We start from the raw sequence: 16,327 nt of genomic DNA, 5'->3' as shown, positions 1-16,327 counted from the left end.
CAACCCTTGCTACATTATCCACTCCACATGCAGTTACCCATAGCACATCTAATCCTCCATCCAGAGGGGGCCTTCTTCCTGGGGACTTTGCCGCGCAGTTACAAATGGCGGTGTCTGCGATCCTCAGTGCATTACCTCGCTCTAACAAACGCAAGAGTAAGGTTAAACATAGCTCTCCTGACCTGGAGTCATCTAAATATATATCGGATTTAACTCTTATGTCCCAGTTATCCGATGAGTTAACCTCTGTAGCTTCAGAGGGTGAACTTTCTGGGTCGAAGTCCTAGGCGTCTAAGCCTCCTGCTGTGGAGGAACTGTCCTTTAGATTTAAAATTGAGCACTTGCGTTTTTTATTAAAGGAGGTTCTGTCTACGTTAGAGGTTCCAGAGGCCGTGCTGCCTGAAGAACTTATGATACCTAAATTAGACAAAGTTTACGAAGACAGGAAAGTACCTTTGACTTTTCCTGTGCCGGGTAAAATGGCGAACATTAGTAAGAACGAATGGGAAAGAATTGGTTCTTCCTTTTCCCCCCTTGTCTACTTATTTTAAAAAGTTGTTCCCGGTCCTGAACTCTCAACTGCATTTGTGTGGCTCCTTTTCTAAGGTGGATGGTGCTATCTCTACGCTTGCTTAACGTACTACTATACCTCTTGAGGATAGTTCTTCATTCAGAGAGCCAATGTATAAGAAAATAGAAACCTTTCTGAGAAAAATGTTTCAATATACAGGATTTTTTTTTCAATTGGCGGCTGCAGTTGCCACGGTTGCCGGAGTAGCTACCTACTGGTGCGAGCCTTTGTCGGAACTCACTGAGGTGGAGTCTCCCCACGAGGATATTCAAGACAGAATTAAAGCTTTCTTTTATCTGTGATGCGAACATGCAAATTATTATCCTAAATCAAAGGCCTCTGGCTCTGCGGTCCTAGCCCGCCGGGCGCTCTGGTTGAAGTCTTGGTCTGCGGATATGACTTCTAAGTCCAGACTCCTTTCTCTTCCCTTCAAGGGAAAGATTTTATTTGGTCCAGGCCTGGACTCCATTATTTCTACAGTTACCGGCGGGAAGGTTTCCTTCCTACCGCAAGATAAGAAGAACAAGTCTAAGGGAAGACAATCTTCTAATTTTCGTTCCTTTCGTTCTGACAAATCCCGACGACAACAATCCTCCTCCAAGCCCAAGCAACCCAAGAGTACTTGGAAGCCAGCTCAGTCCTGGAATAAATCCAAGCAGAATAAGAAGCCTGACGAAAACTAATCTGCATGAAGGGGCAGCCCCTGATCCGGGATCGGATCGCACAGGGGGCAGACTTTCTCTTTTTTCAGACGCCTGGTTCAAGGACGTTCAGGATCCGTGGGTCCTGGAGGTGGTATCTCAGGGATACAAGATAGGCTTCAAATCTCATCCGCCAAGGGGCAGATTCCTTCTCTCGAATCAGTCTACCAGACCTGAAAAGAGAGATGCCTTTCTACGTTGCGTTTGGATCTATCCTCCTTAGGAGTTGTTGTCCTGGGCTCTATTGAAGAAAGAGGTTTGGGGTTTTATTCAAACCTTTTTGTGGACCCAAAGAAGGAGGGAACTTTCCGCCCAATTTTGGACCTAAAGTGCTTAAACAAATTTCTCAGTGTCCCTTCCTTCAAGATGGAGACGATAAAGTCCATCCTTCCTTTAATTCAGGAAGGGCAGTTTGTGACCACTATAGATCTGAAGGACGCTCAACTTCATGTTCCAATCCACAGGGAACACTATCAGTTCCTGAGGTTTGCATTCCTGGACCAGCACTTTTAGTTAATTGCCCTTCCGTTTGGCCTAGCTACTGCTCCAAGAATCTTTACGAAGGCTCTTCTAGCCATTGCCAGAACTCAGGGTATTGCAGTAGACACTTCATAGTCTTTTTCGATCACATGGATGGAAGATAAACTTAGAAAAGAGTTCTCTTATCCCAAGTACCAGGGTGGATTTCCTGGGTACTATATTTGACCCCATATACATGAGGATATTTCTAACAGACCAGAGACGTTGCAAGCTAACTTCGGCATGTCTTGCCCTCCGAACCTCCTTGAGTCCCTCTGTGGCTCAGTGTATAGAGGTGATTGGTCTCATGGTGTCCTTCATGGACATAATTCCTTTTGCCAGGTTCTGTCTAAAACCTTTACAACTGTGCATGCTGAGGCAGTGGAACGGCAATCATTCAGCTCTGTCTCAACAGATTCTATTAGACAGCAACTCGAGAAAATCGCTCTCTTGGTGGCTCTGTCCAGATCTGTCTTCAGGGATATGCTTCTTAAGACCATCCCAGGAGATTGTGACTACGGACTCAAGCCTATCCGGATGGGGAGCTGTTTGGGGTGCCAGGAAGGCACAGGGGTTGTTGACTCAGGAGTCCTCCCTCCTGATCAATATTTTGGAACTACGGGCAATCTTGAAGGCTTGGCCACTTCTGGGTTCGTCCCAGTTTATCAGATTCCAATCAGACAATATAACCTTGGTGGCTTATGTCAACCATCAGGGGGGAACAAGAAGTTCCTTGGCGATGAAGGAAGTATCTCATATTTTGAAGTGGACGGAGGCCCACAGCTATCCAGGGGAATATTCTCTTCATTTCTAGGTGTTTGCAGAGATATGCAGCAAGTGGGGGGACCCCGGAGATAGATCTCATGGCGTCCCGTCTCAATACAAAGCTACCCAGGTATGGGTCGAGGTAGAGGGATCCCCAAACGGATCTAATAGATGCACTAGCAGTGCCCTGGAGGTTCTTTTTCCTCCATTACCGCTTCTTCCTCGAGTGGTGGCCCGCATCAAGCAGGAGCGGGCATCCGTAATCCTGATTGCTCCATTGTGGCTGCAAAGGACGTGGTTTGCGGATCTAGTGGGGATGTCCTCATCCCCTCCATGGAATCTAGATTCTCTGAGGTTCACTGCGTGGAGATTGAATGATTAGTCTTAGCCAAGAGAGGTTTCTCTGAGTGTCATTGATACTCTTATTCAAGCTTGTAAACCAGTTACTTCGCGTATCTACCACAAGGTGTGGAGGACCTACTTATTCTGGTGTGAAGGGTGTGTTTTTTCCTGGGAAAGAGCTAAGGTTACCAGGATCTTATCTTTTCTCTAGGATGGGCTGGAGAAGGGCCTTTCTGCTAGTTCCCTGAGGGGACAGATATAAGCCCTGTCGGTTTTATTGCACAAGAGACTGGCTGAGCTTTCAGACGTGCAGTCCTTTGTTAAGGCTCTGATTAGGATCAGACCTGTGTTTCGATCTGGGGCTCCTTGGAGCCTAAATCTTGTTCTTCGAGTTTTGCAACAGGTTCCGTTTGACATTAAATTGTTATCTTGGAAGGTTCTCATTTTATTGGCTATTGCCTCTGCGTGCAGAGTTTTTGAGATCTCTGCTTTGCAATGTGAGCCCCCTTATCCAATTTTTCATTCTGATGAGGCACTTTTACATACTAAATTAGGTTTTCTTCCTAAGGTTGTGTCAGCTCACAACATCAATCAGGAGATAGTGGTTCCTTCCTTGTGTCCTAATCCTTCTTGCGTACTTCACAATTTAGATGTGGTTCGCGCCTTGAAGTTCTATCTTAAGACTACTAAGGAGCTAAGGAGTTTAGACAATCTTCTTCTTTGTTTGTTGTCTATTCAGGAAAGTGTAAGGGGCAGAAGGCTACTTCGACTTCCCTATCTTTTTGGTTAAGGAGTGTCATCCGCTTAGCTTACGAGACAGCAAGACATCGTCATCCTGAGAGGATAACGGCTTATTCCACTAGAGCAGTGGCTTCCTCTTGGAAATTGGTTTTCTTCTGTTAAGTGTGATCAGTCCACGGGTCATCATTACTTCTGGGATATTACTCCTCCCCAACAGGAAGTGCAAGAGGATTCACCCAGCAGAGCTGCATATAGCTCCTCCCCTCTACGTCACTCCCAGTCATTCTCTTGCACCCAACGACTAGATAGGATGTGTGAGAGGACTATGGTGATTATACTTAGTTTTATATCTTCAATCAAAAGTTTGTTATTTTAAAATAGCACCGGAGTGTGTTATTATCTCTCTGGCAGAGTTTGAAGAAGAATCTACCAGAGTTTTTGTTATGATTTTAGCCGGAGTAGTTAAGATCATATTGCTGTTTCTCGGCCATCTGAGGAGAGGTAAACTTCAGATCAGGGGACAGCGGGCAGATGAATCTGCATAGAGGTATGTAGCAGTTTTTATTTTCTGACAATGGAATTGATGAGAAAATCCTGCCATACCGATATAATGTCATGTATGTATACTTTACACTTCAGTATTCTGGGGAATGGTACTTCACTAGAATTACACTGTAAGAAATACATAAAGCTGTTTAATAACTAGAGATTATGTTTAACGTTTTTGCTGGAATGTAAAATCGTTTTCATTTACTGAGGTACTGAGTGAATAAATGTTTGGGCACTATTTTTCCACTTGGCAGTTGCTTAATCTGTTTTCTGACAGTTTCTGTTCTCCCTCACTGCTGTGTGTGAGGGGGAGGGGCTTTTTCTACACATCAAATATTTCAGTCAGCAACTCATTGTATTCCCTGCATGATCCGGTTCATCTCTACAGAGCTCAGGGGTCTTCAAAACTTATTTTGAAGGAGGTAATTTCTCTCAGCAGAGCTGTGAGAATTATAGTTTGACTGAGATAAAAAACGTTTATTCTGTAATTTGTTTCCTGCTTTCAGAATTTGTTATCTTTGCTAATGGGATTAAACCTTTGCTAAAGTTGTGTTATTTACAAGGATTGAGGCTTTAACTGTTTCAATTTATTAATTTTCAACTGTCATAGATCTTCTGTGCTTCTTAAAGGCACAGTACGTTTTAATATTATTCTAATTGAATTGTATTTCCAAGTTACAAGTTTATTTGCTAGTGTGTTAAACATGTCTGATTCAGAGGATGATACCTGTGTCATTTGTTGCAATGCCAAAGTGGAGCCCAATAGAAATTTATGTACTAACTGTATTGATGCTACTTTAAATAAAAGTCAATCTGTACAAATTGAACAAATTTCACCAAACAACGAGGGGAGAGTTATGCCGACTAACTCGCCTCACGTGTCAGTACCTACATCTCCCGCTCAGAGGGAGGTGCGTGATATTGTAGCGCCGAGTACATCTGGGCGGCCATTACAAATCACATTACAGGATATGGCTACTGTTATGACTGAGGTTTTGGCTAAATTACCAGAGCTAAGAGGTAAGCGTGATCACTCTGGGGTGAGAACAGAGTGCGCTGATAATATTAGGGCCATGTCAGACACTGCGTCACAGGTGGCAGAACATGAGGACGGAGAGCTTCATTCTGTGGGTGACGGTTCTGATCCAAACAGACTGGATTCAGATATTTCAAATTTTAAATTTAAACTGGAAAACCTCTGTGTATTACTAGGGGAGGTGTTAGCGGCTCTGAATGATTGTAACACAGTTGCAATACCAGAGAAAATGTGTAGGTTGGATAAATATTTTGCGGTACCGACGAGTACTGAGGTTTTTCCTATACCTAAGAGACTTACTGAAATTGTTACTAAGGAGTGGGATAGACCCGGTGTGCCGTTCTCACCCCCTCCGATATTTAGAAAAATGTTTCCAATAGACGCCACCACAAGGGACTTATGGCAAACGGTCCCTAAGGTGGAGGGAGCAGTTTCTACCTTAGCTAAGCGTACCACTATCCCGGTGGAGGATAGCTGTGCTTTTTCAGATCCAATGGATAAAAAATTAGAGGGTTACCTTAAGAAAATGTTTGTTCAACAAGGTTTTATATTGCAACCCCTTGCATGCATTGCGCCGATCACGGCTGCAGCGGCATTCTGGATTGAGTCTCTGGAAGAGAACATTGGTTCAGCTACTCTGGACGACATTACGGACAGGCTTAGAGTCCTTAAACTAGCTAATTCATTCATTTCGGAGGCCGTAGTACATCTTACTAAACTTACGGCGAAGAATTCAGGATTCGCCATTCAGGCACGCAGGGCGCTGTGGCTAAAATCCTGGTCAGCTGATGTTACTTCTAAGTCTAAATTGCTTAATATACCTTTCAAAGGGCAGACCTTATTCGGGCCCGGGTTGAAAGAGATTATCGCTGACATTACAGGAGGTAAAGGCCATGCCCTGCCTCAGGACAAAGCCAAGACTAGACAGTCTAATTTTCGTTCCTTTCGTAATTTCAAAGCAGGAGCAGCATCAACTTCCTCTGCACCAAAACAGGAAGGAGCTGTTGCTCGCTACAGACAAGGCTGGAAACCTAACCAGTCCTGGAACAAGGGCAAGCAGACTAGGAAACCTGCTGCTGCCCCTAAAACAGCATGAATTGAGGGCCCCCGATCCGGGATCGGATCTAGTGGGGGGCAGACTTTCTCTCTTCGCCCAGGCTTGGGCAAGAGATGTTCAGGATCCCTGGGCGCTAGAGATAATATCTCAGGGATACCTTCTGGACTTCAAATACTCTCCTCCAAGAGAGAGATTTCATCTGTCAAGATTGTCAACAATCCTGACAAAGAAAGAGGCGTTTCTACGCTGCGTACAAGAGCTCTTGTTAATGGGAGTAATCCATCCAGTTCCACGATCGGAACAGGGACAGGGGTTTTACTCAAATCTGTTTGTGGTTCCCAAAAAAGAGGGAACTTTCAGACCAATCCTGGACTTAAAGATCCTAAACAAATTCCTAAGAGTTCCATCGTTCAAGATGGAGACTATTCGGACAATTTTACCTATGATCCAAGAGGGTCAGTACATGACCACTGTAGATTTAAAAGATGCTTACCTTCACATACCGATTCACAAAGATCATTATCGGTACCTAAGGTTTGCCTTCCTAGACAGGCATTACCAGTTTGTGGCTCTTCCATTCGGATTGGCTACAGCTCCAAGAATCTTCACAAAGGTTCTGGGTGCTCTTCTGGCGGTACTAAGACCGCGGGGAATCTCGGTAGCTCCATACCTAGACGACATTCTGATACAAGCTTCAAGCTTTCAAACTGCCAAGTCTCATACAGAGTTAGTGCTGGCATTTCTAAGGTCACATGGATGGAAGGTGAACGAAAAGAAAAGTTCACTCGTTCCACTCACAAGAGTTCCCTTCCTGGGGACTCTTATAGATTCTGTAGAAATGAAGATTTACCTGACAGAGGACAGGCTAACAAGACTTCAAAGTGCTTGCCGCACCCTTCATTCCATTCAACACCCGTCAGTGGCTCAATGCATGGAGGTAATCGGCTTAATGGTAGCGGCAATGGACATAGTACCCTTTGCACGCTTACACCTCAGACCACTGCAACTGTGCATGCTAAGTCAGTGGAATGGGGATTACTCAGACTTATCCCCTTCTCTGAATCTGGATCAAGAGACCAGAAATTCTCTTCTATGGTGGCTTTCTCGGCCACATCTGTCCAGGGGGATGCCATTCAGCAGACCAGACTGGACAATTGTAACAACAGACGCCAGCCTTCTAGGTTGGGGTGCCGTCTGGAATTCTCTGAAGGCTCAGGGACAATGGAGTCAGGAGGAGAGTCTCCTGCCAATAAACATTCTGGAATTGAGAGCAGTTCTCAATGCCCTCCTGGCTTGGCCCCAGTTGACAACTCGGGGGTTCATCAGGTTTCAGTCGGACAACATCACGACTGTAGCTTACATCAACCATCAGGGAGGGACAAGAAGCTCCCTAGCTATGATGGAAGTATCAAAGATAATTCGCTGGGCAGAGTCTCACTCTTGCCACCTGTCAGCAATCCACATCCCGGGAGTGGAGAACTGGGAGGCGGATTTCTTAAGTCGTCAGACTTTTCATCCGGGGGAGTGGGAACTTCATCCGGAGGTCTTTGCCCAAATACTTCGACGTTGGGGCAAACCAGAGATAGATCTCATGGCATCTCGACAGAACGCCAAGCTTCCTCGTTACGGGTCCAGATCCAGGGATCCAGGAGCAGTCCTGATAGATGCTCTGACAGCACCTTGGGACTTCAGGATGGCTTACGTGTTTCCACCCTTCCCGTTACTTCCTCGATTGATTGCCAGAATCAAACAAGAGAGAGCATCAGTGATTCTAATAGCACCTGCGTGGCCACGCAGGACTTGGTATGCAGACCTGGTGGACTTGTCATCCTGTCCACCTTGGTCTCTACCTCTGAAACAGGACCTTCTGATACAGGGTCCCTTCAAACATCAAAATCTAACTTCTCTGAAGCTGACTGCTTGGAAATTGAACGCTTGATTTTATCAAGACGTGGGTTTTCTGAGTCAGTTATTGATACCAGGCTAATACAGGCTAGGAAACCTGTTACCAGAAAGATTTACCATAAGATATGGCGTAAATACCTATATTGGTGTGAATCCAAAGGTTACTCTTGGAGTAAGGTTAGGATTCCTAGGATATTGTCTTTTCTACAAGAAGGTTTAGAAAAGGGTTTATCTGCTAGTTCATTAAAGGGACAGATCTCAGCTCTGTCCATTCTGTTACACAAACGTCTGTCAGAAGTTCCTGACGTCCAGGCTTTTTGTCAGGCTTTGGCCAGGATTAAGCCTGTGTTTAAAACTGTTGCTCCACCATGGAGTTTAAACCTTGTTCTTAATGTTTTACAGGGCGTTCCGTTTGAACCCCTTCATTCCATTGATATAAAGTTGTTATCTTGGAAAGTTCTATTTTTAATGGCTATTTCCTCGGCTCGAAGAGTCTCTGAATTATCAGCCTTACATTGTGATTCTCCTTATTTGATTTTTCATTCGGATAAGGTAGTCCTGCGTACTAAACCTGGGTTCTTACCTAAGGTAGTTACTAACAGGAATATCAATCAAGAGATTGTTGTTCCTTCTTTATGCCCAAATCCTTCTTCAAAGAAGGAACGTCTACTGCACAACCTAGATGTAGTCCGTGCTCTAAAATTTTACTTACAGGCAACTAAGGAATTTCGACAAACGTCTTCTCTGTTTGTCATTTACTCTGGGCAGAGGAGAGGTCAAAAAGCTTCCGCTACCTCTCTTTCTTTTTGGCTTCGTAGCATAATTCGTTTAGCTTATGAGACTGCTGGACAGCAGCCTCCTGAAAGAATTACAGCTCATTCTACTAGAGCTGTGGCTTCCACTTGGGCCTTCAAGAATGAGGCCTCTGTTGAACAGATTTGCAAGGCTGCAACTTGGTCTTCGCTTCATACTTTTTCCAAATTTTACAAATTTGACACTTTTGCTTCATCGGAGGCTATTTTTGGGAGAAAGGTTCTTCAGGCAGTGGTTCCTTCTGTATAAAGAGCCTGCCTATCCCTCCCGTCATCCGTGTACTTTTGCTTTGGTATTGGTATCCCAGAAGTAATGATGACCCGTGGACTGATCACACTTAACAGAAGAAAACATAATTTATGCTTACCTGATAAATTCCTTTCTTCTGTAGTGTGATCAGTCCACGGCCCGCCCTGTTTTTAAGGCAGGTAAATATTTTTTAATTTATACTCCAGTCACCACTTCACCCTTGGCTTTTCCTTTCTCGTTGGTCCTTGGTCGAATGACTGGGAGTGACGTAGAGGGGAGGAGCTATATGCAGCTCTGCTGGGTGAATCCTCTTGCACTTCCTGTTGGGGAGGAGTAATATCCCAGAAGTAATGATGACCCGTGGACTGATCACACTACAGAAGAAAGGAATTTATCAGGTAAGCATAAATTATGTTTTTTAAACTTACCATCTGATACATTTTATTCTATTTAGCCTCAATGCATAGAGCCTATATACTTCGATTACTCATGATAGTTGGATGGGTGCTGTGAAGGCGGTTTTGGGCTAAGACGGTCGTTATAATTCAGTTCAGATTTGTTTTATTTTACAGCTGTTAGAAAATAGTTGCAATATAAAATTATTTCCATTTCAAGATGATCATTACTTACAAATTCAAGGGACAGCCATGGGCTCTAACGTCGCCCCTAATTATGCTAACATTTTAATTAAATTTGCGTTCTCAAATGTTACTTTGGACTGGCCTACTGGATTTTCTACCTTGCCTGTTTTATGACAATGCCTCCGGGTTACCTATTTCTCCACTGCAACTCTTAATCTCACCTTGTTTGTTACAGTTTTTGAACTCTCCTTTTCTGCTGCCCCTCCAGTGTACATCTTGTCTTCTGCATTTTCTAAGTACTCCTGGCAACAGCTGCCTTAGAGACCATCAAACCTGGTAGCTCCTGAGTCTAGTGCTAAGTATGTCATCAAAAACAAGATTCTGTGTCTCTTGTCACAGATACCAGCTCTGTGGCTCCTGGTACAAGTATCCAGCCTGTGTTCCTGAGGTACCAATATTCCTGCCTTGGGGCAGTGGACCAGTCCTGTGTTCCAGCAAAACCTGCACACAGCCTCAGTATGCTCAGTGTAACCACTGGCCCCTTTTCATAAACAAGAGCCTGTACACAATTACACCTCTGCAAATGAGCTTCACTCTTCAGACTCGGCAGAAGTAAATTGCTTTGCTTAGTTTCAAATCAAAGTGTATGAGCTAAAGAACAGAGCTCTAATTTTTAAGTTATGAGGTTGATTACACAAAGATGTTGGCCTCAGCTTGCTTTTTTAATTTTTTTTTATTCCTTTACATGTTCATGAACGTTTATGGAATGGTGTGTTTTCATCCATTGGAAGAAAGGTCTAAAACACAGAACCTCCAAAAAAGTATGGAGTTTTTATGCCACTCATGTATTCATATGGTTTCCCTTGGAACCAGGATATTAGAGAGAACCAGATTTATATATATATATATAGTCATTTTCTGTTTTCACTTTCCTAATACTTGGAATAAGATCAGTTGAAGCCCCACTTACACATAGCTATTGTTTTGTTTTTCCCCAGAATTTGTTTCAAGATCTTCTCTTTCTTATTAGTCTGTTTAAATACATTCAAGCTTGACAATTCATTAACTGTAGCCATCAGGAAGGGGGTGATGTGTGTGTGTATAAAGGGAAGGCATTCTAAGCCTGCTAGTACTGTCTACCTAATCTGCAAAAGCACAAGGCTATAAACCAACCTTTTCTTAATGTGACATCACTTTGGGTATGAAGAAACAGGTTTGACTTGAAGTATAATTTATTTTAATTAGATCTGTACAAATTTTTGACTATTCTCTGGTTAAAGATCTTGTTAATTAGTTTACAAATTCTGTATTAAATTTCCTATGTTTTTGTGATTATTTTTTTTTTATATAGGTTAAACACAAGACCATTGAACCAGTCTGGGAGCAGACATTCACTTTTTTTATCCACAATCCTAAACGTCAGGAACTTCAAGTGGAGGTAAGTTTCCTATAAACTCCTTGCAATGTAACAAACAACCTTTATTAGTTTTGAAGAACCAGCTAGTACTGTATGATGCAATATACATTATACAAAAGGCAAAAGAAAGTTTTTACCAAGCGCCAACGTAGATAAGGGATGTATACAAATGTCACTTAAAAAACATGGAGTTTCAACATCCAAAGTGAGGCTGATCAACATTCAAAGATGCATATTCAAAAAAGCAATAAACACATACCCCTTTAAGAAGGTCTTTTCTTTAACACTGTAAACAAAGTGTTAATGGCTTCTGCACAATCAAATCACTTTTTCAGAGCTACCCTGTATCAGCTTTAAGGCAACCTCGGTTACCTTACCGGTGCACGCCCCAGGCTCACTTCCAAATCAGTATAACGGAGTGTTTCGATCCTTCTTACGGACGGCGTGCAACGCGCCAACAGACCTCCCACTCATATCAGCTGCACGGTTAATTCACCGGGGACAGATCACGTGGGGTAAAACGGCCAAACACTTCTCTCCAATGCTGTGTTGCCCCCGGTTTGCTGACTCCAGGCAAATAAAGAAGAAGTCGGTCTTCACAGTATAAAACTTAGCTTTTATTGATGAACATAGAGTAGAGGACAAAATCAAGTAAATCTCATGCTGAATGGAAACGGCTGTCCTCTACTCTATGTTCATCAATAAAAGCTACGTTTTATACTGTGAAGACCGACTTCTACTCTGTTTATTTGCACTATACATTATAGTCTTATAATTTTGTCAAACGTAGATGCCAGTCAGTCTTGTTTAGAACCAGACTTTATTTTATATAGAATAAATAGAGTAACCTCAAAGCAAGCAATCAAAATTAATTCAGAGCTAGGTAAAGGGAAAGACTAAAACATTTTGATAATCTAAATCAGAAATATTATATCTCAAACAGTCTTCTTTCTTATTTTCAAATTAAATGCTATACATCTGATAAAAATAATATGGTGAAAAGTTGGAATGGGTAGAATTGAAGGTAATGAGCAATGCATATAAGAAATGTATTCAATGTCCTATGTTTATAGTAAGGGGAAAATATAATTAAATATTACCAGAACAAATAAGCTACTCTTTCAGAGTATATTAGGGACTCTCAGAAAAGATCTTTTCTATAACTTGGACATCCTCAAACTTGGCCCTCCAGAGGTTTTGGAACATTTCCCATGATGCTCAGCCAGCTGATATGCTGGCAGAGCATCATGGGAAATGTAGTTCCAGAACCTCTGGAGGGCAAAGTTTGAGGATGTCTGCTATAACTCCTAGGTAATGTCTAAATTGTATTTATTTGTACTTTTTAAAAAATGATATAAAGAATAAACAACATTTGTATAAATAAATGAAGATTTTAACAATAGCAACCAGAAAACCAATTATATATATCTGTGTATGATGCAGAATATAGATTGGTTAAAAGGAGTATAATGGTTATTTAAAGCAATAGAGTTATTAAATTCAAGTTGAGGTTGAGTGTTGTGGAGGAAAGGGATGGGAGAATCATTTTTTAAATTAATTTATTATATATTTGTTTTATTTCTTCTCTCTGTTTTGTCTGATTGTTATGGACTACTAAAAGTAACAAAAAGAATCAAGGGTATGTTGATATAACTGGATTACTAGCCATGTGCATTTGGAAGCTTCGGATGTCTCAGAATGCGGAAGTAGGCTCTTTTCGGCTCTTTTCAGAGACTGATTTCTTCTTGTGAAAGTGCAACACTCTTAAGATCTGGAAATGCACAGATCTTAGTGTGTTGCATTTTCACAAGTAGAAATCTGGCTGTGAAAAGAGCCAAATGCCACGAGCAGCTGCCTTCTAGGCATGTGCATCCGAAAGCCTTCAAATGCACATGCCTAGTTGCAAGTAAATGTGTTTAAAATTATTTTGTTTTTAAAATAGAGAAAAAAACACCCCTATTTTATTTAATGTGTGTGATTATTTGGAATTTGACACGATACTGAATTTTGTAACCAAAATATGTTCTCAAACAAATTAATATAAAAACTGCCTCCATTTTAACACCACCATAGCAAAATATACATTAGATACTTATTGTTATATTACCATGATTATTATTTGACATGTGTGTATATATAGGTTTTACTTATTTGTTTTCTTTCCAGTATAATCACAGAATTAACTTACTTGCATTAAACTTCTCCGAGTGGGCTAAAAGATTGGGTTGTATTCACTAATGCGTAGTGTAGTAGTGTTTATTATTAGTTGATTTTATATACATTACAAAAACTTGCTTAATAGAAAATGTTTTAGGGGCATAGACCATAAATGAAAAATAAATATACAATGGTGCAATATTGTAATGACAAAGTTAAAAGAAGAGTATTATTATGAACTCACGTGATTCAAATGGAATTAAAGCTTCATATTGGACTTTCATTAATTTTGAGTTGCTCCAGTGTGTAAGGAAGGTGCGTTCAGCCTCTTTTGTAGTTACAATATTGCCCTATTGTGATTTTTATTCCCTCTGTTTTCACTCCCCTGGTGCATTTTAGGACTAATGTTATTTCACTAAATCATATTGGGCTCATTGAGACTTATTCTATTTTTTTTGCAGGTTAAGGATGAATACCATCAAAGTTCAATGGGAAACTTGAAGATTCCTCTCAGTAAATTACTGACAAGTGAGGACCTAACTATAAACCAGAGGTTTCAGCTCAATAACTCTGGTCCCAACAGCACCATTAAGATGAAAATGGCACTCAGGGTATTTTATTTATTTATTTAATTTATGTGTATTCTTCCCAGAAGTAAATAAAAATAAAAATTTAAACTACCTTAGTTGTTTTTTCCTGAAGCACTTTATGTTCCTTTAACCTATAAAATTATTTGTACACAGTGTGCATGTACGATACAACATCCATAGTCAAAATCTACTTTTGTCCAAATCCCATAGATTCTTTATGTTGAGAAACCTGAACGTTCTGTGGACCAAACATCCCAGGTGAAGAGACCTTCCATATTCAAAGCAAAGCAGCCTGCAACACCTCAGATGCCAAGAACTCAAAATGTAGAGGCTCAAAAACCTCCTTCTACACCAAAATTAGATACTAATAAGATCAGTAATAGTGTAGAAAAGGGCAGCACTCCTAGTGCCAGTCCCCAGAGACCAACAGAGTTGCACAAAAGCTCCTCCAGTTTATCTGGTTCCAGCTTCTCCTATTCGCCTTCTCACTTGTCAATGAAGGAACCAACACCCAGCATTGCCTCTGACATATCCCTGCCTGTTGCTACACAGGAACTTCGGCAACGCCTCCGGCAGCTTCAGAAGTAAGTCTTCATTTAAGTTATTTTATATATCACATAGCTATAACAAAAAAAAAGTCTTTATGGGAAACTATCTTCTATTTTTTTCATTTGTCGTATTAATATTGTCCATGCATAAACCCAGTCTTCATTTTATCCCCTAATTTGATATTGATTAAACCGTAAAATAAACAGTAATGAAGTAATAAAATAATTTATATCATATTTTTAAACACACATTATGTGAAGGGTCATAAAGGCATGTATAAAATGATTGCAATTGGTACATATTATAATTTATTCCAACTAAATATTATACTGAAAATACTAGGAAAATGTGGGATTTTTGCTTACCTAGTTAGATACTAACCCATGGACCATTATTTCTTAAACATGCACTTTTATATTTCTAAATTAAACAGCTTTAACTTTTTATCATGAATATTTTTAGCATGTTTAAATCGTGTTTTGTAGTGGGGAAAAGGAAGCAAAATTTAACTAGCAAAAATAAATTTAAAAAAACCTACTTCCAAATACCTCAGTAACAGGAAAAAACAGCAACGGAAAATGACTGTTCATGAAGAATATTAAATAGTTAATAGCTGTGCGTTTTAATTTTAAATCAGAGATTTGCGATCAATAAAAACACCCATCAGCCCCTATCTACTTGTTATCACAGAAATATATATATATTTTTTTTCATGTAATTGTCAAGAGTCCATGAGCTAGTGACGTATGGGATATACAATCCTACCAGGAGGGGCAAAGTTTCCCAAACCTCAAAATGCCTATAAATACACCCCTCACCACACCCACAATTCAGTTTTACAAACTTTGCCTCCTATGGACTGGGTGAAGTAAGTTTGTGCTAGATTTCTACGTTGATATGCGCTTCTCAGCATTTTGAAGCCCGATTCCTCTGAGTACAGCGAATGTCAGAGGGACGTGAAGAGAGTATCGCCTATTGAATGCAATGATTTTCCTAACGGGGGTCTATTTCATAGGTTCTCTGTTATTGGTCATAGAGATTCATCTCCTACCTCCCTTTTCAGATCGACGATATACTCTCATATACCATTACCTCTACTGATAACTGTTTCAGTACTGGTTTGGCTATCTGCTATATGTGGATGGGTGTCTTTCGGTAAGTATGTTTTTTATTACTTAAGACACCTCAGCTATGGTTTGGCACTTTATGCATTTATATAAAGTTCTAAATATATGTATTGTACTTATATTTACCATGAGTCAGGTTCATGTATTTCTTTTTGCAGACTGTCAGTTCCATATTTGGGGAAGATTAACATATTGACTAAATTTTTCTTGCAAATTGCGGGCAGGATTAGGCCCGCGGGTGCACCAAATGCTAGACCTTTTTTGCGTCATTCTTGGCACGAGAATTTTTTGGCGCGAAGGTACGTCTGTTGACGCAAGTTCGTCATTTCCAGCGTCCTAGTTGACGCCGAGTTCCTTACACAGGGTTGCGTCGTTAGTGACGCGAGTGTGTCATTTCCGGATGTTGTGCGTCATACTTGGCGCCAGATTTTTTTTTATTATTTTAATACCCCATTGCTATTTGCCTCTTGCCTTTTTCTATGTCAGAGGGCTATGCTATTGCATTTTTTCCCCATTCCTGAAACTGTCATATAAGGAAATTACTATTAAAATAACTATTTTGCTTTATATGTTGTTTTTATTTTACATTTTGCAAGATGTCTCAATCTGATCCTGCCTCAGAAGCATCTGTTGGAACTTTGCTGCCTGATGTTGGTTC

General features: G+C 40.9%; 1 protein-coding gene across 3 annotated transcripts in view; it reads left to right on the top strand.

Moving 5' to 3' along the window:
• Nucleotides 1-16,327, top strand: part of ESYT2 (extended synaptotagmin 2) — a 581,700-nt gene that overhangs the window by 503,490 nt on the left and 61,883 nt on the right. For all 3 annotated transcript variants that reach the window (XM_053713830.1, XM_053713829.1, XM_053713828.1), the window contains 3 exons: nucleotides 11,181-11,267; nucleotides 13,865-14,014; nucleotides 14,204-14,577. In XM_053713830.1, the coding sequence (XP_053569805.1) occupies nucleotides 11,181-11,267; nucleotides 13,865-14,014; nucleotides 14,204-14,577 (611 nt within the window). The remainder of the gene's footprint in view (nucleotides 1-11,180; nucleotides 11,268-13,864; nucleotides 14,015-14,203; nucleotides 14,578-16,327) is intronic.

This window comes from Bombina bombina, chromosome 5, assembly GCF_027579735.1.
Source record: "Bombina bombina isolate aBomBom1 chromosome 5, aBomBom1.pri, whole genome shotgun sequence".
Classification (NCBI taxonomy): Eukaryota; Metazoa; Chordata; class Amphibia; order Anura; family Bombinatoridae; genus Bombina; species Bombina bombina.
Note: the sequence above shows the minus strand (reverse complement) of the source record. Positions and strands in the feature narration are given on the sequence as shown.